This window comes from Rousettus aegyptiacus, unplaced genomic scaffold, assembly GCF_014176215.1.
Source record: "Rousettus aegyptiacus isolate mRouAeg1 unplaced genomic scaffold, mRouAeg1.p scaffold_m13_p_12, whole genome shotgun sequence".
NCBI classification, from domain to species: Eukaryota; Metazoa; Chordata; class Mammalia; order Chiroptera; family Pteropodidae; genus Rousettus; species Rousettus aegyptiacus.
The window spans coordinates 58,984,988-59,008,667 of record NW_023416287.1 but is presented as its reverse complement, the minus strand read 5'-3'; the positions used below and the strand labels follow the sequence as shown (position 1 = coordinate 59,008,667).

General features: G+C 32.9%; 1 protein-coding gene across 4 annotated transcripts in view; it reads left to right on the top strand.

Moving 5' to 3' along the window:
• Nucleotides 1–23,680, top strand: part of ZNF521 (zinc finger protein 521) — a 263,268-nt gene that overhangs the window by 116,641 nt on the left and 122,947 nt on the right. For all 4 annotated transcript variants that reach the window (XM_016120335.2, XM_016120171.2, XM_016120247.2 and 1 more), the window contains one exon: nucleotides 20,770–20,854. In XM_016120335.2, coding sequence (XP_015975821.1) covers nucleotides 20,770–20,854 — 85 coding nt within the window. The remainder of the gene's footprint in view (nucleotides 1–20,769; nucleotides 20,855–23,680) is intronic.

The following is a 23,680-nucleotide window of genomic DNA, read 5'->3' as shown; positions in this document are numbered from 1 at the left end:
AAGGTTCCTGTGACTCTAAATTCCCACCACAAACGTCACCCTTCCCCTCGAATGCCCTGTGTATACAATATATCATAAATCTTATATAAAAACTGTCATCATTTCATAATTATCTCTTTACAGTTCTCTTTTATTCCCATGAATTCTTTCGGGCAAGAATTTACTCAATCTCATATTCCTAAATACCTATGATAATGCTTCCGTGGATGGGTGTCATGGAGCTGTGCCTGGCTGGTGGTTCTCCCAGAGCCTTTTTCCACACGTGGCAGGATGGCAGGACAGCTGGCCATCTTTCTCTTTTCATGCAGGACACCTGACACAGTGACTGGAACCTAGAAGGTGTTGAATAAATGTGTGTGATTCTTCTCAGTGTGTTAACTATGGGATTACTATTCATACTTTTGCTACATTTGGACTCAAATGCTATTTCATTGTCATTGAGGTTTTGTCATAGATATGGTGAACACATATCAGTCTGCTATTATTATCCCACTTAATGTCAAGATCTGCTTTCCCAAAGAAGTTGTAATTGCTCCTACCAAGATTGTCAGTGGTCTCCAGGTTCCAAAGAAAGCCTTTCTGTCTTCATCATGTCTACAGCATTAGGCAGAGTGGACAGCCCTTTCCCTGACATGCAGGTCTCCGACTTCATGGTATTCTCTCGTACTTTTCTTCTTGCTTCTGCCTTATGAGGTATTTTCCTTCCTTTTCCTGTTCTGAAATTACAGGAATTCTTCGAAGCTCATCCTTGGCCCTCTTTTTCTTCTCTGTCTACTCTCTCAATAGGCAACTCAGCTATTCACATGGCTGTAACTATTTCTATGCAATAATTCTCAAATTTATATTTCTAGCCTAGCTATCCTTTTTGTTCCAGGTTGAGTTACCATTTGTATCTCTTAGATTTCTGAAGCATAATGTATACAAACTTATATCTTGATTCCCTCTCCTGATGTCTATTTTTTTTTTTTTTCCTAGACTTCCATCATTTTTATAAAGGGAACCACACAACACTCAGTTATTCAAGCAAGAAACCTGGGAATCATTCCTGATTCCTGCCTTTCCCTCACTTCCCAAATCTAATCTTCTAATAACTACTTTAATTCCACCTCCAATAAGTCTCACATTCACTTCTTTCTATTTACTTCTTTCCATCCCCAATGCCATCATTGTGTCTACACTGGAATCATTTATTGCCTGGATACTGAAGTAGCTTTCTACTGGATCCCACCCCTTCATCTTCTGCCTGCTGCTAATTCATTCTTCATGGTACAGTTGGATGGAAATTTGTAGACATGTACATTACATGAAGTTACTTAAAATTCTTCAGTAGCTTCCCATTTTACTGAAATAAAATCCACACCTCTCATCAGGCTGTGCACAGTGTGGCTGTGGCTGGCTGCTCTCACCTTGTCCAGGGCGGCTCTTCCGCATTCACTGTGCTCAGCCTCCCATTCTCCTGGCCTCCAGGTCTCCTGGCCTCCAGGTTTCTTGAGTGGGGTCAGCTTCCAAGCCTTCATAATGCTGCTTCCTCACTTGGGTGGCTTCTCCTTCGAACCAGCCTCTCTGCACCACTGACTCTTTCTCATCTGTCAGACGGGCATTCTTTGGAAATCTTTTTGCAGTTTTTCTCTTTAGGATTTCTTTAAAAGTGATCCTTATTTGTTTAGTTGTTTATTTATTTCCACTTTCTTACCTCTGAACACCCAAAATATTTATAATGGCTCAGTAAATATTAATTGATTAAATGAACATAGTATAAGTATTTCAAAGTGACAAAAATATTGTATATTCTGTCTTTCGGTATATATGCAGGTACATCTAGTAACTAATACATAGAGCTATAGATGTTTACCCAAAAGTAGATAGATGCTTGTTAGGTTTGATCTAAAAAATATTAAAATAAGCTACAAGCTTTGAAGTGTCTAACAAGTCAAAAATCATCTTCAATATGCAGTTCTGTTTTAAGTGTGTTAAAGTCAATAGTCTTCATGGTTCTTATACTGAAAATGGAAATGTATATGGTGCCCATTCAGAACCTACTCAAGTTGTGTTTTGTATGATAAAAAGTTTTCATGTGAGATTGAAAAAATCTTTAAAGTTTTATATTTCAAATTGGTGATACTAATTTTTGCTGAGTTAAAAAAGCAATAATGAGTTACGTTCCCTTCTAAATAAACAATATTTTCAAATTAAGTAGAAAATTTATATGACCAAATAAATTTGTAAGATTCAAGATGTTCTTGAAATAGACTGAATTGCTTTGCCAAGTTTAGTCTGCTTTCAGATTTATTGTTGTTGTATTCAATATTGGCTTGGCATCTACAATGTACTAGAACAGGGAGTTAATGACCCCTGGCATAAATATCAGGGTGTGGAACATGGAACCAGCCGCCTTGTGTTCATTTTTTGTCCCTAGTTCCATGCTTAGTTAGTATTGATCCTTGCCCCACACATTCAGTTTGCTGCCACTGCCATCCCTAGATTTTCTGTATTTATTTCCAGTTCTGGATGTTTTGCTGATGCTTCACGTATGGTTAGAGTGTCATTTTAGAACATATGGAATTCAAAAATAAGAACATTTTTGTATACAACCATGAATCTTGAATTGCACATGGTATTTGTCCTTTGAGTACTAGGCCAAAAAACTTTGGAATCATTCTGTGTAGGGGTAGAATTCTATTTATGCATTTTACATTTTGGCTGAAAATGTGTTGAAGTGAAGATTAATAAATATCTACTTAAGATGATTTTGAATGATGAAATAAAATAGAAAACTTTCTAGGTCTTTTATTACTGCATTGTTCCACTCCCCACATAATATAGATGTAGTTTTCTATTAGATGTATTTTGTATTCCTAGAAAATTAACAGCCTAGATATGTGAACCTTGCCAAAGCTTTTTAAAAAGCCAAAATAGCCTGTTTTCTGATTTATATACACTTTTGTCCAACTTTCAACCTCTTTTTAAAATCCCAGTGTTAGATTTTCAACTACCCATTTTGACATTAGCAGTTGACATTCTGCTAGCCCTTTGAGCAAATAAAATCATAATTTATCTTTTTCTCCAATTTTTGTCAGTGTTCCATCTTTCTTCTAGTTATTCTTGTCTGGAACTTTGTTTGGATCTCTTGTATCTTATTCTCCTAACCTTCAGGGTCAATCACTCTCCAGGTGTTTTCTCTTCTGTTCACATTTAACGCATCCTCTCTCCAGGCCAAGTCTTGTCACTGTAGACTAACTGGTCTCCTTTACTTTCTTCCTCTCTTAAAGCAAGGAAATAGAACAATATTCCTCATAAGTATGTAATATACCATGCAATTCATATCATAAAAAGATTGAATTGCAGATGAAATCCTATAAAAATTTCCATATCAAGGCAAGGTATACACATATGTAAAATTTCACCAAGCAATACACTTAAGATTATAGTTGCAGTAAGAATGTTATTTCTCACATTTAAAAATTTAGGTTCACACAAATAACATGCTGTGACCATAATACAAATACATCATAAATGAAAAATATCTTTTTAAAAAAAAACTCATAAACTTTAAAATTGAAACCACACCTAGAATGAGGGCATAAAAATAGAAATTAAAAATACTTGGAACTTAAAGATAACTATATTTCAAAACCTCTGAGATATAAATAAAGCAGTACTTAAAGAGGAAGTTATTAGAACATAAAAATACATATTAGAACATAAAAAAGGCATAATATCAATGAGCAAACTGTTCAACTAAGGACATTAGGAACAGAACAACAAAACAAACCCATAAAAAGTAGAAGGGAAGAAAGTAATAAAACTAAGAGCAGAAAGTAATGAAATAGAAAACAAATAATAAGGAGGCCAACAAAAGAAAAAGTTAGTTTTATGAAAAGACTAACAAAATTCACAAGCTTTCTGGTGATGTTAAAAAATAAAAGTTAATAATGAAAAGAGACTCATAACTTTATATGAACAGAAGTTAAAATATAGAGAACAACTGCACATGTCAGAATGACTAAAATAATGTATGCAAAAATTATATTTTGCAAGAATGTAGAACAATTGGAACTCTTTGCTAGTAGAAGTATAATTTTGTATAACTGCTTAAAAAAAACTGTCGGGCAGTGTATACTAAAGTTTAATATTAGCCTACTCTATGACCCATCAATTTTACTCCTTAATTTATATATAAGAGAAATGAGAGCATATGTTTACCAGTTTTGAGCAAGAATATTTATAGTTGCTTTCGCACATAAACTTCAAGATAAAGACAATCAAAATGTTTAAGTACATTCATATAAAGATATGAATTCATTCCATTCATATAGTGGAGTGCTATATAGCAGTAAAGAAGAATGAATAACTACTATATACCATGCTGTATGACTCATATACATAATGTAAAAAAGGAGCCAGACACAACTCAATTTATATAAACTTTAAAAATAAGGAACACTGATCAAAGTCAGAATAGTTACCTTTGGTTCATATCAACTGGGAATGGGCAAAAGGGATTCTTCCAGGTGCCAGAAAAGTTCCATATCTCGATCTATGTGGTAGTTACACTGGTATATACATATGTAAACTTTCATCAAGCAATACACTTGTGATTACAGCAGTTTATAATTTGTGTGTTATTATTTCTCAATTATAATTTTACAAAAAAAAGAGTGAGAGAATATTATAACTTTATGCTAATAGCTGGATAATTTTTATTATATGAAAATAGTCTTAGAATAGTATGTTACCAAAGCTGATTCAAGAAAAAAAAATAGAATGATTTCATAGACATTAACGAGTTTAATAAATTGTTAAAAATCTTCCCACAAAAAAATACAGAACATATACATAATTCCAAATCTAAGACAGAAAATACAAAGAGTGACCACTCCATTTAATGAGACCAGTGTAATCTTGATATCAAAACCAGAAAATGATAGTAAAAGAAAAATTTAGGCCAACTTTACTCATGATTTTACATTTAAAAATTTTAAATAAAATTCACTATGTTAAAAAAAAGATATTATACTATGATTAAAATAGTTTTAACACAAGAATGCAAAGTGGGCTCAATCTCAGGAAATCAGTTAATTAAATTTACCATATTAACACTTTAAAGGAGATCAATTATATGTTTATCTTAAGTTGCAGAAAAAATTAGATTCAACATACTTTTATGATTAAAAGAAAAAAACTACAACATGAGGAATAGGTGGGAATTCTCTTACTCTAAAAGAGACTATTTAAAATATCTTCAGCAATCATAACAATTAGCAAAAAAAAAAAAATTAATGCAATTATATATAATAAGATTACTAGGAAGGCCTCTGGTTGATATAACCAACAATGTAAGATAAAAATTTAAGTATTAAAAAAAAGCATTAAATTTGAATAGAAACAGACTTTCATTTGGAAGTCTTTTGTTTTTATATAGAACAATAAGAATCTAAAGACATAATGAATAAAGCTTTAGCAAAGTTGTTTGTTACTAAATCAATTAATATGTCAATTAGATTTTTATTCACCAGCAAAAAAAAAGTTAGAAAGCATAAATTGTAAAATAACCCCATTTATAATAGATACAAAAAAATCTTATAAGATGTATAAGACATTTATGGAGAAAATGATAAAACATTATTGAAAGATATTTTGAAATACTTAAATAATTGATCAGATATAACTTGTTCATGGATAAGACGACTCAAGACTATAAAGTTGTCAGTTATCCCTAATTTGATCTATAAATTCATAGCCACTCAATGAAAATTTCAATAGGTTTTTAAATGTATCTTTGTAACTTAAGATATGTATAAAAGAATGGAAGGTCAAAGATCTCCTTGAAGGAAAAAATAGGCAGTGGAGGATTTGTCCTATTATGTAATCAATTTATAATAAATCTGCAGTAATTAGGATGATATGGTATTAGTCTGCAGAAAAAAAAGATTCTCTAAGAGATATCAAATATACAGAAACTCAATACAGAATAGACTGTCTTTGCATATAAATGAGGGAATAGATGGAGTATTCATTATCCATATAAAAAATGAAATTGAATCCTAAATCACTTGTATGAAATGTGTATAAAATGTCCAAAACCATAATTTTTAAAAACAATATATTTTTCTTTTCATAAAAAAGAATATTTTTATGACCTTAGATTAGGGAGCAAGTTCTCAAATAAGACCCAGACAATAAAAATCACAAATAAAATGATTGATATGTTCATCTACATTAAAAATAATAACTTCTGTTTACCAAATATTACTATAAAGTGAGGAAAAATAAAAGCTACAAGATGATAAAACATATTTATAACACATCTGGAAAAGTTTTTTGTTTTCTCACATGTAGCAAATCAATCAATAAGAAAACAAACCATCAAATAAGAAAACAGGAAATTAGCATGAACAGGCATTTCACAAACAGGAAACATAAAGATCCAGTAAATATCTGAAAATATTAATCCTCAGTAATATGAGAAATGCAAATTTAGACAAGAGTAATGGATTGTCTGGGAAGACCACATAAGAAACTAAGGTGGGCACATAGGTATCTCTTGTCATAAACAGAAGATAAATACAAAACTAATATAAAATAATGTTTTAAAAATTCTAGCTTCATACTCATACTTTATACTCACAGAGGTTTGTGAGCCTGAAACCTGTTGTTTTATTGTTAAAAGTAAAATTTTCAAATGTTGTAGTAGTATTAAAAACATACTAACATCTCAGTGAGACTTTTTTCCTCTCTGTAATTAGAAGGAGCAGTATCTATACATTATGGGTAGGGTGGTACATATCTCACACTTTGAGAAACATTAGCCTATAGCATTAGCTGTTTATTCCTTGCCTGGTACTTCAATTTAAGATAACAGATTTATTAATGTCCTGCTATGTACAATGCATTAGGCTATCAGATTTGTAAAGAGGATGGGCATAGTTATTTGAATATATATCTTTCTCCCCAGTATCGCCCCCTGAGGGCTTACTGTTTACTAGGGAAAAATTAATACATAACAATAAGTAGAATATAAAGTAGAAAGGAATATGTGCTATAATAGATGTACTAGTGAAGTACTAAAGTGTTTCAGGAGACACAGGAAATGAATGGGCAGACGTTAGCTTTGCAGATGTCTGTGTGAAGAGCAAACAAATTGCAGTGAGCTTCCAAAGCCAAAGTCCTGAGGCGGGAGCATGCCAGGCTGTGGCTGGGGTCAGCGAGACTGGAGCAAAGAGAGCTGGAGAGACGGGATGAGGTAGGTGTCCTCCAGGTTTCTCAGGAGAGTTCCTGACACTTCGTAAGTTCTTAGTCAATACCTGTAAATAATTGAAACCTGGTGATTAAAACAAATGGCAAAAGAAAGAAAACATTTCTCTGAAAAGTAAATAGTAATACAGTTTCTTAGAACTGTACATAAATAGAACATAAGACTCCTCATAAGTATATATAACATACTATGGCATTTACATCATAAAGACATTGAGTGGCAGGTGAAATGAAATCCTGTAAAAATTCCCATATCGAAGTAAAAAAATTATTTTGTTGAATTAAACATTGTGTGATGTAGGCAAGCCTTTAACTGAGTCTGAAAAGTTTTGTTGTGTAGAGACTGCTTTTATGGGTATGGAGTGTTTAAGTATATGCAGCATAACAGAAGAAAACATTTTACTTAACAATAACAAAAAGATGAGTTCAAATCATTGTTGACAGAGCCATCTGTATGATCTTAACTAGTTCTTTCTAAGCTTTAGTTTCTTCATAGCTAGAATGAGCATAATTCAAACACTGCCTACTTTATAGGGTTATTGTGAAGAGCAAATGATATGTGCATATATGAAAATTCTTGATAAACAGGAGGCACCCTACAAATGTTGTTCTATGGTATGTCATTTACATGACATCTCTGTGTTAAGTCTTAAGATATCCCTATGTGTACATTCACATCATTACATTTATAGTTTTTCAATTAATTTATTATAATCTCAAATAATTTTAATGTGAGAATAGTGGATTATTCAGTCAGAATGCATCTAAGTAAGTCATCATACTTCCACAAAGTTGATGAAATAGAAAAGTATGATCAAATATTAAAACAAACCTAGACGCAATGAAAACCAAGGAATGAAGAGTGTAACAACCACAAAAATAAAAAGGTTACTTTATTTGCTTTAAGGTCACAGGTAGTGTCAGGGTACAATAAATATAAAAGGTAAGAAAACATAAATAGATGAGTGTATATGTAGGAAAAGTAATTATAGAGAGGAAATGGAAAATGTTTACTATTGGATTGAAACATATAATGGAGAGCAGGGGAGCAAAAAAAAAATCTTGGGGAAATAATATTTAAGAAAATTTTTAAAAAATTAAATGAAAACCCTACTAAGTGCCTGCCAAAATAAGACATTTTTCTTTTCTCCTAAGTTCTAGAAGCAAATGATCAATTTGAGAGGCCGTTACTTTTAAAGGGCTACTATTTGTTTGCCTAAAACCCAATCACATATATTTACTATTCTGGAGAAAGAAAAGTGGTAAATTTTGTTTTTATTTTTGGACAGGATTTGTAATTTAGAATTATGAGATGATTTAATTTGTAATTTAATCCTCAATTTAATTTTAGAATACTATATCTTAGATATTACTAATATGTCAACGGCTGAGAGATCTTAAAAACAAAGATATACCATGATTAAGAAATCAAAGTGGCACTGATTAACCTAACTTGACAAAGTCTGATTTGAACATAACCGTCTTAAGAGAAATCTAAGGATTATCTTGGGTATTTTACAAGTAAGAAAGCAAAAATGAGCCGTAATAAAAACTCTTAATAAAGAAATGTTCAGAAATTTAGAATTTAATTATGAATAGTGACCACACGTTTAATAAAGATCATTTTTAAAAAAAAAAAAAAAACAAAGGTAGGAGAGGAACAGAAGAAAGAAAGGAGGGAGGGACGTGGAAGGGATGCTAGGAGAGAGAACTAAATGACCAAATAAGATAGCCGGCAAGAAGCCTTCTAAGCTTAATGTCTATACTTACTAGGATTGGAAAATCGAAGTCGTTTTGATGGAAGGCGGATCCTTTTAGCACCATAATTGGGTCTGGATCATTATTATTTTATTATGCCAAATTTAAATCTTTCCAAAACAGACATATTACACTGTTTAGATTAATTTACATCTAGTTCATTTGTTTATTCGTTCATTTCAAACCTATGACAGGCATCGTGCATAGGCACTGGGCACATAATGGCAAATATATTGCTATTATTTCATGTTTCTTTTGCAAAAGAATTCATCCCTTCAAAAATCAAATATACCCACAAATAGTGAACCATTAGCAAGAATAGACATAGGAGTATCTCACTTGTGTAGTAAAGATATTCAACCATGAAATTCCAAAGTATCGTTGAAAAGAATGACTCATTTATCACCTGGCATTTTAAAGAACATCTAAAAAATTACAGTGCTTGCCTTGCACAAATTCTGTTTTAAAAAAGGGCAAATTTGATATTGTCATCCTTTTCTTAGCACTTTCCCCCTCACGTTCTATACTGTGGAGCATTGTTCTCAGGGAGCAGGAGCCCTGTTGGGAAAGCGCCCCATATTTTTTCAGGTTATATTTGTGGGCTTTTTTATACAGAAAATATTAGCTTTAAAAGATAAATTATCAGTGACTATCCAGACCTTTTTCAGGTCTATATTTTAATAGTTCTGAGATAATCTGAACCGGGACTAGAAGGTTTTATCCAGTTGTGTGATGCAGAATGTAGGTACGTTTAGTGGCAGCAATCTGGTTTCCTCCAATACGTTTCTCCAAAAACACCTACTCTTGGGTATACTTATAAAAAGCCCAAATCAATTCACTTCTGTATAGTTCATTTGCTCCTTCACAAATGCTCCTTGTCAGGCAATGTGCTTGGTACCGGAGCTGAAGAGAGAAAGAAGACATTGTTTCTTAAGTGACAGGAAACCTTGGAATGTAATGTGAATAGATGCTCTGAATATAATATAGTGAATTCTATGCTAAAAGTACACACTGAGGAATGAGAAGCCCCCCCCCCCCCCATCAAAGGCAGCAGTTAGTAGCAAGAACTATCAATGGAGAGGTGGCACTTAGGTGATCCTGTATTCGGTGCCAAGAGGAGTCGCAATAACTTTGAAGCACATGGAGAGCCGACCTGGCAATAGTTAGCAATTCCTTTTTGTAAATGTGCTACCCTACCATACAAATGTGGGCAAATTCATGGCAGCCTGGAGTTGTGGGCTTGTTAGAACTATCTGTGAGTCTCAGGCAAGAGTACTTTATCTCCCTGGACCTTACTTTCATCGTCTATGATGAAGAAACCGAAATAGATGAATTCGTCCCTTTCAGTTTTTAAAATCCGTGATGTTCTATATAAGCTTGTCCTAAAGCTTCTGAAAATATAAAGAATATGGGGGCATTTTACTCTTTTTTTTTTTTAAGTTGTTTTTGGAATGATAAATGAGGAAGAATTTTAAAAATCCAAATAATTTCAGTTAAGTCAAAGGCTGAAAAGAACCCTACCACTTATATACATTGTAACTGCACAGTATGTTTTATAATAGGTAAAGCCAAGGAAACACACCTTTATCCTAAAAAATAGTCTTAGAGTTGAAGAGTACAGCAACAATAATAATAAACACCCACAGGGTTGTGTGGGTGTAATTGCTCACAAGCTTTGTGGAACAGGTGGGGTTTTAGAAGCAATGTGAAGAAGGAGAGAAGGGTAGTCTGATACGCGTCAGTAGAAAAGCTGTTCGAGTAGAAGGGATAGATGAGAGAAGGCAGAGCCCAAAATGAAAACAGGGAGAGAGACAAACAACTGTTGGGAGTAGGAGGGCATGAGGTAAAGTATCTCAGTAGAGGTAAGAGTGGTAAAGGACAAGGTAGTTTGGGCACATACAGGGTAATTGAAACTGCCAAACTTAGAAGAGAATTCATTTCATAGATGAGACATCAAATTGCCATAGCACGAAAAGTTCCTTTGAGAGACTAGCTGGAAGGATAGATTAGGAATATAAACAAAAGAATAAATGTACTCCACAGAAGCCTTCATCCAGAGAAATGAGAGAAAGCAAAAATTTTTATTTTACAATGAGCAGGTATGAATCATTCACGTACTAGTTTATTGTGAGTAAATAATTTTGTTATAAATTATAAAAATGCAAGGTGGATAAGACAGAGCCCTCTGCCGACCTTTAAAGAGTTTATAGTTCTCGAGGGGATATATCAGTTTTATTAAAATAATTCTGACCTAACGTATAATAAATTATAAGAAAATCAAAAGGAACCTTTTATGATTTAACATTAGATAGAACTCCTCTCTGTGTTATTCTTTCGATATTTATGACAAGTCCCTAGTAAATGGTACCAGCACTCATAAAGAGTTAACAAACCTATCTACATTGTCACCTTGCTTTTATGGCAGAAGTTATATACTTAAGAAAATATTTCTTAATGGATTTTAAAATGTTTTTCCTCCCTCACGGAACTTTCTCCAGGTTTATGGTGGGGTTGTAAACCGTACTACCAACTTTCAGGATTGGATCTCTGTGGACAGATGATGCAATTTAATGCTGTTGCGACAAACTACTTACTAAATGTCCCTACTCCTTCATCTCTCCATCTGTGTATCCCCAATGTCTACCAACCACAGCTTCGCATTTTGCCAATGGTGGGAAAGAAGAGAGATTTGAACTTGTTAATGAAAATGATCAGGAGGTAGTTAGAATACTTGATTAGGAAATAAACCCTAATTTGATGTAAGGCAAAAATTTTGAATGCTTCCTTTCCTCCTTAGATTTATCTTTATTAAAAAAAATTGTTATTTAAGCTTCTATTTCCTCACTTCCAATTTCTTAGCTTTCTTGAATGATATGCATGTTTATAAAACAGTCAATATAGAAAGTTAACTAGAACCTACTATGAATCACAAATTTCTTCAAACTAGGAACTAACAAAATATTATAGTCAGGGTTACTAGAAACAAACCCCCTATCCTAACTCTAAAGAATTAGTGCATGCTCTGGTGATTTTTAAAATCTTTACTACAGCATCTATTTACTCAGTATTATTCAGCCTCCTTCAGTTCACTGATTTCCGGTGCTGTATAAGGTGGTAGAGAAGTTTGTAGGCAGAAAGGGACAGATCCCAGGTAGTACCTCTGGAATGAAGGTGATGGATATGGGATGCCTCATTAGATTGTCCATTGGACAGTCAGTAAATGAAATTTATTGACTACCTTTTATGAGCAATACTATAGGAGGTTGATTTAGGTAGATTTTCTAGGGCATAGAAATAAACAGCAACTGAACTCAAAACATTAAATGAGATCATCTAGATGAAGATATCTTACCTGGAGAGTCTCAGTGGCTTGTGTAGTGGGCAAGAGAAACTAAGAAGAATAAACTATAGGAAAGTCTCTCCCTCTATGGAAAACTTGGGCTCAAATTTAGTTTTTAATATTAGGCATCAAGTTCAAGTACAGAGAAAGGCAAATTTTGAGGGAAATTTGTTAGGACATAACTAATTTAAAACTTCAAAAATAAAAATGATTCTTCATGAATTTCAAGGTAATAAATTCCTTCCAAGAAATTTCATATAATTCATTGAAATTACTTCACTTTTAACACTGCTTTGTTTTTAATGAATTCTTGTCAGACTTTTTTTTGCAGACTCAATTATTTCCTGGTTTTTGACTATTTATGATACCTTTGAAGATAAACTATTTTAATGTTATTTTATCTAATATACAAAGAGAACCAAAAAAACTGAAAAAAAATGATTTGACATTTTTACCCCTAAATTTCAAAGTTAATGGTAGCTTAAATTAATATGTTCATGGAGTTTGAGATTTTATTTGTAAATACCATGTGGGGATGTGCAGTTTGTCTAAAATTAAAAGTTAAAGTTGTAACAGTCATTTGAAAAAATCTTTTTCCAGATACTAGATTTTCTTACTAGATTTCTGTCTTGTCTTTTTTCTGTCTAGTCAGTTGGCCAAAGCAATCTTCTTTAACCCTGAATCTGTTCTGAACTATGTTCCTATTCTACCAAATACTCTTTTAGACTATGAGCAATTTGCTTAGCATGTAGTAAAGCACTTTGTAACTCAGTTTTAAACTCAAGGAAATTATTCTGACTTTTAGATCTTAGATCATCTTTTTTCTCCCAGAGAGTTTTTCTTGATTTTTCTTGGACATATTAATTTATCCCTATCTGATATGTTTTAGGTGTCTTGTCTTTGCTATCTGTTGACTGGCACTTGGTCCTGAACTGCTTTGCCGTGTTATTTAGGCAAAATACAACACTTTAATGTTTGCATGTGTTCTTTCTACAATTACATTGTAACTCCTTGAGTTTAGGAATCATATTTAACATCTCTCAGTTATTGAGCTCAGCATATGCCAGACATTGTGTAAAGTGCTATATAGTTTTTTAGAAATAAACGGTAAGACATTAGTATTCTTTTAACTACTGTGAAAACACACAATAGAAAATTGATTCTGGTGTTTTTCAATGAATTATTTGGGTGAGCTGTTCATTAATAGCTTTCAGTTCATTTCACTCATTTTTTCCCCTCACTGTTCAGTGATTTATTTTCACATAAATTCAGAATTACTTGGAAAATGACCAAACTAAATTAGTAAAATGTTTGAAGTATTGAGTATTTGTAGAAAGCTATAGGTTTATTATTTTCACTCATATATAATATCCATTTGCTTGCCAACAAAATACTGCCAAGTAAAGGTGCCACTGATCTTAAATACATGCTTCATTTGTAATTAATATGTTCATTCTTGGAATAGTAATGTATATTGCTATATTCCTTGAAAACAGCCTTTTTTCCCCCTAGCTAGGTTGAATCGTTTTACGTGCTCTACCTTCTTTTCCACTCCCAACCCTGTCATCAACCTGTGATACTCTTTTTGCTATTAATTTTTAAAGTTTTATTTAGTAAACATTGTTTACCCTTTATTAATAGTCATAAAATCTAAATTAGTGGATTCCAGTTTAAAGAAATTTGAATATGATTTCAAAATCTACATAAAGGAGTAAGAACTAATCTTTGACCAGCAACTATGCTGTGCCAGATAGTTTATATAGTATTCCATTGCATCCCCATAATAACTTGTCAAATAAAGAGTAATAAAGGTAGTTACTATTTAATGCAGACATGTTGCATGCTAGGCATGGTACTAAGCACTTTTGTATAGTTCTCACTTCTCATATCAACTGCAAGATGAAAGTTTTATTATTTTTAATTTGCATGGAAGGAAACTAAGACAGGTTCATTACGTTATTTGTCACACAACTAAATGATGAAGCCACTAAATAGCAACTGATTGCAGAAAGAGGATCCCAAAGTTGCTTCCTACTAAGACTGTTTCATATACTTGGAGTGGTTATTTTATAGCATTATTAGATAACATCCTAATTTTATGGGGTCCTGACTAAGTATGGGACTGGCTTTTCCATGATAGCCACTGCCTAAATTTGGGATTGGTGAAATTGGTGGAGGGGAGGTGTGAAGGCTGTGAGATATCATGGAAAAATGGCTCTGTACCTTCATGTTTTAGTGCTCCAAATATATAGCAATGATAGATCAAATATAAAGATAATGGACTGAGTCAACTTCAAAACAGTTCTATGTCTTCGAGATCCAGAAACCAAATTTAAAAACTAAGTGGTTCTTGGAAATGAAGCCGGGGATCTGTTGGGTTCCTCTCCAGAAATAAGAAGTGGTAACTGGGGTTTAATCTTTATGGGACAAAGTCAGACCCATTGCTTAAAGCAAGTCCTGACGAGGAACTTTAGTACTCACAGCAGGAGGCTAGGGGGAAATTCCGTGGTTGTTCTGTACCTGGGATGAGGAATTTTCAGCTGGAGAGTTAGAGGTGTAGGAAGGGAAATACAGTTTTGGGACTTTAACCTGAATTTGCCATGTGCCCACTCTGTGATTTTACTCACAATATCTCCTATATGCCTGAAATGGCCTGTGAGACCTTGCCTGGTCTGGCCTTTTAGAAGCAACAGCAAGACTATTGGAAAGGGAGGAATGAGCACATAGGAAAAAATCTTTCACCACAAATGGGCTGCAAACCAAGATTCCAAAATATGTGCATGGATCTGTTAGTCAAACAGCAAACGAACGAACACACACAAAACCCAACTGTTATGAGACCAAGATTCCACTCCAGAAGAAATTAATTATATGGAACAGTCTGACAAAGACTTTGAAGTAAGTATGTTTAGAAGCTCAGAATGGTAGATGAAGGTCTGATTTCCACTAAAAAGAAAGACAAAATTTGATACAAATCCAAGTAGAAAACATACAAGAGCACTTGTATGTTTAAAATTAGAAATGTTAGAAATGAAAAAATAGTCACTGAAATAAAAGCTTTCATAGATAAGACAAACTCGAAACTGGACACCAGAGAAGAGAAAATTAATTGTTTCTAAGAGTATAGAGAAAATCGCCTAGATCAGAACATAGAGGACAAATTTATTTTTTAAATGTGAATGAAAAAGCAGTCAAGATACATGGCTGAGAAACTCTAATCTTTGTCCAATAAGTGTTCCAGTAGAAGTAAATGAAATGTGAAAAACTGAAGAAATGATCACTGAAAATTTTTAGGAGAGACATACATGAGCTCTCGGATTGAAATTGTTCTTTCAATATTGAGCAGGACAAATAAAGAAAACTATGGTTAAAATCATGACAATAAAACTTGAGGACCTTGAGCGCAAAGAGAAAGTCTTGCAGTAGACAAAGTGACTTTGAGAAGCCAGTTCTACCCTATGGATCTGGGTCAAGGATCTGGGACTGGGAGCCTAAGGCGAAGTTGGCCAGAAACAGTTCCTTCACTGGCATAAGTTATTCTCATACCATCCCTAGCATTCTCAAAGACCAAAGCACTATAGAATTCTAAGGAGAACCTTCTTTCAAAATGTACCCAAAATGCAATTGTAGATTGACCTGCAAAAGATCAGAGTATAAAATGTGTTCAAACCCAGTGGGTGGGAGGTAGGGTAGAATACGGACCTTGGGTATAGTATTTTACAACCTGCATGATTTGGGACAACTCAATCCATAAAGGAGGATAATGATCCCTCCTTTATCTACTTTCCCAGTTTTGTTACAAGTGAGTTTTATACATACGAGTTCTTAAGAGGCTCTAAAGCATGATAGAGTTGTAAGAAATAATTATTATTTTATTCTAGAATTGGATGGAAGCTATGGATTCTGGCTTCTTATAGTTTATAAATTAGATTTATAACAAACAAAAAATTCTCACCAAAAAATACAAAAGTGTTTGCACAGCTACTTATAACAACTAAGCACAAATTATTTTCATGCACACTAAGTGCAGAGGTATAAAATGAAAACAGGGGATAGAGTTAACCAGGTTAGGTTTAGTATTTTAAAAAAAACTAAAACTAATGTTGTGAATTATCCTGTTCATTCAGTCCCACTTTTTATTATGAAAATGTTCAAGTATACACCTAGATTTAATAATTATTCACATTTAACCATACTTGCTTTATCTATATGTGACTTTTTTTCCCTCTGGATCTCTTGAAATTACAAACATCATGCCATTTCACCCCTAAATATTCAGTTCACTTCTCCTAACAAAAAGGATGTTTACTCACATGCTCACATATTGTGAAATCTAACAGAGTTAACAGTAATTCCCCCAAATCACCTAATAACCAACCAATATTCAGATTTCCCAAGTTTCCTCAAAACGCTTTTACATCTGTTTTCTCTCCAAATCAGGACTATTCATTGCATTCATGCACACATTTAGTAGTTAAGTCTTTTTAGTCTCTTTCATCTGATAACAGTCTCTCCACATTTTCCCCCCATGACATTGACTTTTTGAAAATCACAGGCAGAGAACATTCTTGATTTGTGTGGAAGAATGTTCTGGATTTATGTAATTCTTTTTTTTCCTCAAAGTAATGCTTGTTCCTCTATTCCTACATTTCCTGAAAACTGGAATGTTCAGTCTAAAGGCTTGATTAGTTTCAGGTGTACATTTTAGATATGAATACTTCATATTGCACTACCTTGAGAGGCACATGTTAGGTTGTCCCATTATTAGTAAGAGTAAGCTAAATAGTCTGGTTACAAAGAATACTAGAGATATATCTACTGTAGAGTTACATCCGTCTCTTTCATTAAAGAATAAAAATTGAGTATCTCAGAACAACCTTTCTCCTAATAGTTAGTTTTAGTATCCATTAATTATTATCCTGGGTCATTTTATTTGGCATTGCAAGTAGTGAATTTCTAATTCTGTCATTCCTCCTACTGTTAGTCTTTCATAAAGAAGAGTTTTCCCTCACCAAATGGCCATGAACTACACTTCCTCCCAAAAAAGCTTGGTGCTACTGTGCCTTTAATTGCCAATTTTCAGAACAAGAACTTCGTTTATAGTCACTTCCAATGGTGGCAACTGAGGGTTTTTTTTGTTTTTGTTTTCTGATTTTAAAGATTACTATAGAATCATTGATATTTTTTTATACTCAGTGTTTTGTTTTTTAAAAAATCAAAGCAATTTACAACTACAAAGTGTAATTTTTTTTTTTTAATTTGGTGAGACTAAATGTGAAGCGTAAGTCCTAATGGAATATAGATTGAATGGAGGCAGCAGGGGTTAATCAGAATGTTTTTTTAAGTATACATTATTAAAGATCCTAATCATTTTTTTTAATTTATGAGATGCTCTTTTCTGAAAGTCTCTGAGTACCTTAACCACAGTCTAACTGAAAACAAGAATGTCAAAAAGGCACATTTAAATTGTTCTCAAAATCAATCAAAAATAATGAGGTACTGGGAAAAAGTTGTATCCTTGATAATTACATCTATCAGTATCAGAAAACAAAAGAGAACAATCTGGAAATGACAACCCCACTCCCAAGTAGCACATTAAAAAAGGCTAATGAAAAAAGTCTCTTTTAAAAACTGTACTAAATTAGCATTTCAAGTCAATTGACAACCTAAGTGTTGATAAAGGCCAATCTGGGGCCCAAACAATGGAAGTTCTGTTTCTACTTTAATCTGCTTTTAAAAGAAATGATCTCACTTGACTTTTTTTGTTGTCTTCTATATAAGTAATTGTCCTAAAGGAGGTGACAGTCCTGCTGTACTCTGCAAGGGTCAGAGCACCCCCGGAGAACTGTGCTTAATTTGGGGTGCTAGTAAACAGAATGGTGAAAGTTTGATTCGTTTCTTACACTATTCCTATTTTCAGTCTAAAAAGGGGTTACTATTACTGTCATGAAAGACAAGAGGTTCAACCTGCTCTTTATAGCTCCAATGTTGAGTTAGGACCAGTGGGTCAAAGTAGCACAAAAGCAGATTTGAACCTAGAATTAGGAAGAATTCCTTCATAAACTCGGCTGAATACAGCTGGAATGGATTTACCTGCAAGGGAACAAACTCCCCAAGACCAGTTCTATTCACAGGTTATATATAATCACTTAAAGATGATACGTGGGTGGGCAGGGCAGGAGGGTTCTCTCAAATATTTCGCTGAGTCTATTATTATAATAAGGGATGCTTTAAAAGTCATTTCGACTTATGTTTTAAATAAATATAGAGGGTAAAATTGAATTTTATAAAAGAAAACCTTAACATACCCAAATTTGCACATCATTGCTTTGCATTGTTAAAAAATGTGAGGTGCGTGGTGAGGGGGAAGTACAAATTACACATTTTAAGATCATGGTACATTGTTGTTGATCACATTAAGTTCTATTTCATCTATCCCCAAATTTCAGAGCTTCCAGATAAGAACACGACTTTGTTAAAAAGGTAGAAAGTAACATTTTAAGTACTGTCTTAAGGGTAGAATTAGCATTTGAATTATTAGTAGTGATAAAAGCATTTTCTTTCAATGATAAAAGAAAAGTTATATACATAGATCTTCAAATGTGTCAGTTCATTTTGAAGGTAGTAGTAAGTGCTGGTATTTTATTATTTTGGCTTGTCAAGTGATTTTATTCTTTATTATTAGGCCAGGAAAAAACGCCCTAGTTTATTCCGCCAACATATTCATCAGTCATCATTTTTGGAGACAGTTTTCGACATATTGTATGTTTTACTGTGCTAACAAGAGAAAAGACTAGCCATTAAGTTTATGTTTCTTTGTTTTTCAACAAGGTCACATATCAGGAATAATGCTAGAAGTATGCTAATAAACAATATATAATGTAGGTCATCTGGGAGTAAGAAATATTTTCTAACTAGTTCTAAAGGGAAATATTGTTAAAAAAAGGGATAGATGTTATTTATGCAACACATGTTGCTCTATATGTCACCATCAAAAGCATCTTGTAAACAGCTCAGCACAGTAAATCTTCTTTGGTGATTGTCAGGGTTTTTCAAGTTGGTGTTAGATTTAGATTCAGCACACTCAATTCACAATATGCCTAATGTACAAAGCCCGTTAGATTATTTTAAAAAGCTTCCATTAGAAATATGCCTACACTTCTGTGTTTTAAAAGGAATATCATCCTCTGCTGCAGAAGCAAATACTACTTTGAGTGACAATAATTAAGAAAATTTTATATTAATGGCATTTATAGTTTTAATTGTTCATGAAATGACACTAAATTTTTGTGCCTAATTTTGATTTTGTTGAGTTCTTTAACATTAATTGCAATTTACAGACTGATATTTCCTATTGCGACCATTAGTAAGTCAATTTTATATAACTACAGACGGATTGGTAATTATATAAGAATGCCTTGACAAATGTCATCGATGTGATTTTACAAATGTTATTTTCTCATGTTTGGGAGATTTTCAGAATGGCTTCTTTCATAATGGTTTATTTTGGTTTCCAAGATGGTTTTTAATTGTAAATAACAAGTTTCATCATAAAGGAATTTATATAACTGTGTCCTGGAAAACAGTCCATACTTTATTTAATGAGTTCATCTAATATGTATTGAGCCATATGAGGGACACAATAATAAAGGTAGGAAATCATAAAGGCTGCTTTGTTTTAGAGCCTCACATTTAGTACTAAGAGAGCTTATTTCTCTTCCCAGCTATAGGGCACTATGATATCAGGCAAATCTTTCTACTTCCCTGGGCCTCAGTTTCTTTACTTATGATACAAGAATTATAATAAATCCTGCTCTATCCACTTCACAGCATTGTTACATAAAAAAGATAAAATGGTTTTAAATGTTCAACATGATGTGAGATTATATCATAATTTCTTTATAGAAAATATGTATTTAAATGTTAGTACTTAGCAATTTCTGAAATATCTAGATTTCAGACTTCAGCTAAAAATTGTAATCTCTACATCTCTTAGCTAGATTCCATGAATCTTAATTTATTGGCCGCTTTACTTAGGGATATCTAGAAGCAACACCACAGTTATTTTAGTTGGAACGATAATCTGACCTTCAAAGACATTGGTTTCTGAAACTCAACTGTGTGTTACAGATTTCTTTTTTAATGCCAACTTCAGTTTATGAGTTTTGAAATTTTAAAAAATATATTATTCCATAATTATGTGTGTTCATTTCTTCCAAGTGTATGCAGCTTAAAGTATAGTGTTGGGGTCAAGACACAGGGTTTTAGTAAGGAACTCGTGGAACTTTGTCCCAGCAGCTCCAGAATATTTTAGTTAGCAACCTATGTAAGACCAGCATCTCAAAAAAAAAAAAAAAAAAAAAAAACCATAAAAAGTGCAAATGTCTAAGTAATTCTGTTTATACTTGTTTTCTCAGAAGAAGACCTATCAGTGCATCAAGTGTCAGATGGTTTTCTACAATGAATGGGATATTCAGGTTCATGTTGCAAATCACATGATTGGTGAGTGACGCTCTAAACCTCATTACAGACAGATTTTTCTCCTACTTGTGTACGTCAATGCCTATATAATTAAACAGAGTTAAAGATGAATTAATTGTTCAACCATCAATGTTTTACCTAAGCATGATTGATTTTTTTATTACTATTATTAGGCCTGATAAGGCATTAACACATTTTATTTTCTGCAAGGGCTAGTTTAGACTTCTGCAGAGGATTATATATCTGCTGCCAGTCAAAACACAGGTGATTAACAAATTAAACTTATAATCATTTTTGCATTATTGAAAACTAACAGGAATGGTTAATGAACTGGATGTTAGCTTTCCATAGAGTTTTAGACAGGTTTTAATTTCAGAAGTTATTATGGTAATGGTACTGCTGTGTGTTGCTTAAGCATCTTCGTATCAAAATCTAATGTGGTGAGTTTTTGTGATAGTGAAACATAAATAATTTAAATTGCGATAAAGTAGTTTTATATGTATGGTTTCAGCAGCCTGAAAATAATCATGATTAAAAAGATCATGTAAAGAATTCAGTAATCATTTTTTATTTCCCACTAAATTTTACACAGATCTTTATAAAAGCTGTTTGGGTAAAGATCTCTGAAGTCACTGTAGGCTGGTGTTTTCAGGAATTTTGCATTTATCACATGGGCTAGCGCTAAAAGGATCATTTTTCCACTTATTCATAATGTCCCATTATCCCTTAATTCCTCTGGGGTTACCTCTTATGTTTTTTAATTTGATAAGCACTTAGTAATAACACTAAGAGTTTAACCAGCCAATTAAACTTTATCAAGCAGATCTTTTTCTACTAGTAAAATGACAATTGCTATTACTTTATACTATTTTTGTTACTCATTTGATTTTTATACTATGAGTTTTCTATTTCATACTCATTTCATGGTATTTTATAACACCATAAATAATTGTGATTTTATATAAAAAGTCTGATAAACCTCCTATTATCAAACAGGAAAGAAAATTCAACATTTCAGACTGTGAACTTATTTTCAGGAGTAAACAAGTTTTATTATACACTAATCAGCAGCATTCTAAGAATGTTCAGTGGAAGGGTTGCTCGAATTATCACTACTGATCACAAAAAACAACCGTAACAAAACTTCTAAAGCTCTTGTAGATATTAATAAAGATAAATTCAGAAGCATGTTGAAAATTGATTTATAGTTTTTCAATAGAATTTGCTTTATAGTTTTCAAATGATGAGTCTTTAGAAGGATTATTGCCTATGAAAGACTAAGTGCTTAATTGCGCAAAATGGGACATAACAGCTAAAACATTGATCACTTTATCTCTATATTTTTCCAGGTTTAAGTACTAATATTATTAGTGATTTTCTTATACACTAAATAGCATATTCTTAAATGTGACAGAATAATATTGACAACTTTACTAAGTGTTTAAAAGATAATGTCAACATATAGAGAGATGCAAATAGTGTTTTCTAGTTTAGATTAAAAAACACTGCTCTACATAAACTCTCAATACTGCTTTTTTTAGGGGGAGGGCAACAAGTTAGGGAAAAATGAATTCTTCTTGCCAAATGATGAATGTTAATATTTTTATCTTTTTATTTCTTGAGTAGAGTTTATCAGTGCCAATCATTTATGATTCTGCTTCATGCTACAGTTTTACATGTGCTTTCATGAAAACAAATCTTTGCAGCTTATGGAAAATTTAGTGAAACTTTGTGGATCAGGCTTCTGATTAGTTTTATTCTTTGTAAACTTATTTTGGTTCTGAATTTATCATTTATCTGAGGACCCAGATGAACTAATTGAATATATTTTCCACCACAATATTAATGTTTTTGTGTATATGTGGAATCTGATTTGAATGTTGGTGATGAGAGGGCTTTTTGATTTTCCAGTTTTAGTATCATTTGTCCATCACGTTCATTGGTTTGTCCTGGTCCTTCTTTTTTAACTGCTTTATACCTGTCCCTTTGCATTTCTCTCTAATTCCTTGTGTCATTAATGCTTTCCCAAGACTTCTCCCCCTCTGCCTTATGGTAGATTGATATGACACTCACCTCCTCTTGGGATCTAAGCATTTAACAATTCACCTTTCACCAGAGAAACAAATTTTACTCCTTTTCACAGAGGACCTAGTTATTTAATATTCATGCTATTTTTAATAATAAAATATGTAATTCCCTTGCACTAGAGGCCTAAACAAATGAATAGCATCCATTTAATTGTCCTATCTGTTGACCATGCATTTAAGTCCTTAAACTCCCTTCATGTTGTTAATATCTAGAGAGAGAGAAAATGTGTAATGGGAGGATGTCACAAAGGCTAAGATATCCTTTTTTAAAATCCCAGTGTGATACTTAGTCTTTCAAATGAGGCAGGCAGCATTATTTTGTTGGCTAAAATACCTCCATTGAGGGTAGGTATTTTTAGGTTGTGTATCTGTGTATGTTTTTTGTCTAATCAAAAAAATAATCTCAACTAGACATTTAGCAGAGAAGAAGGATTAGAGGCTATCTGAAAAGCCTCTTACTATTTTTGCTAAGAGGGTATATAGTGTTTTTACAGATTTTGTTTCATTTCAATCAGTATGAAGGAAGGATTATGTCACCTGATGGAAAAAAAAAAAAAATGGTCTGCAGATGACCAGTGAGGTGTAACTTTAAATTTCTTCTTAAGCCAAGTCATTTACATGTGCTTATATATAACACACAATATTTTAATGCAATTTTAATATCAGGCAACCTCCACGCTTCTTTCTGGATGTGCTAGCCTCAGGCTATTGGCCAGAGACATTTGTGAAAGGAAAAGCATCGATGTTTCTAGCAGGTACA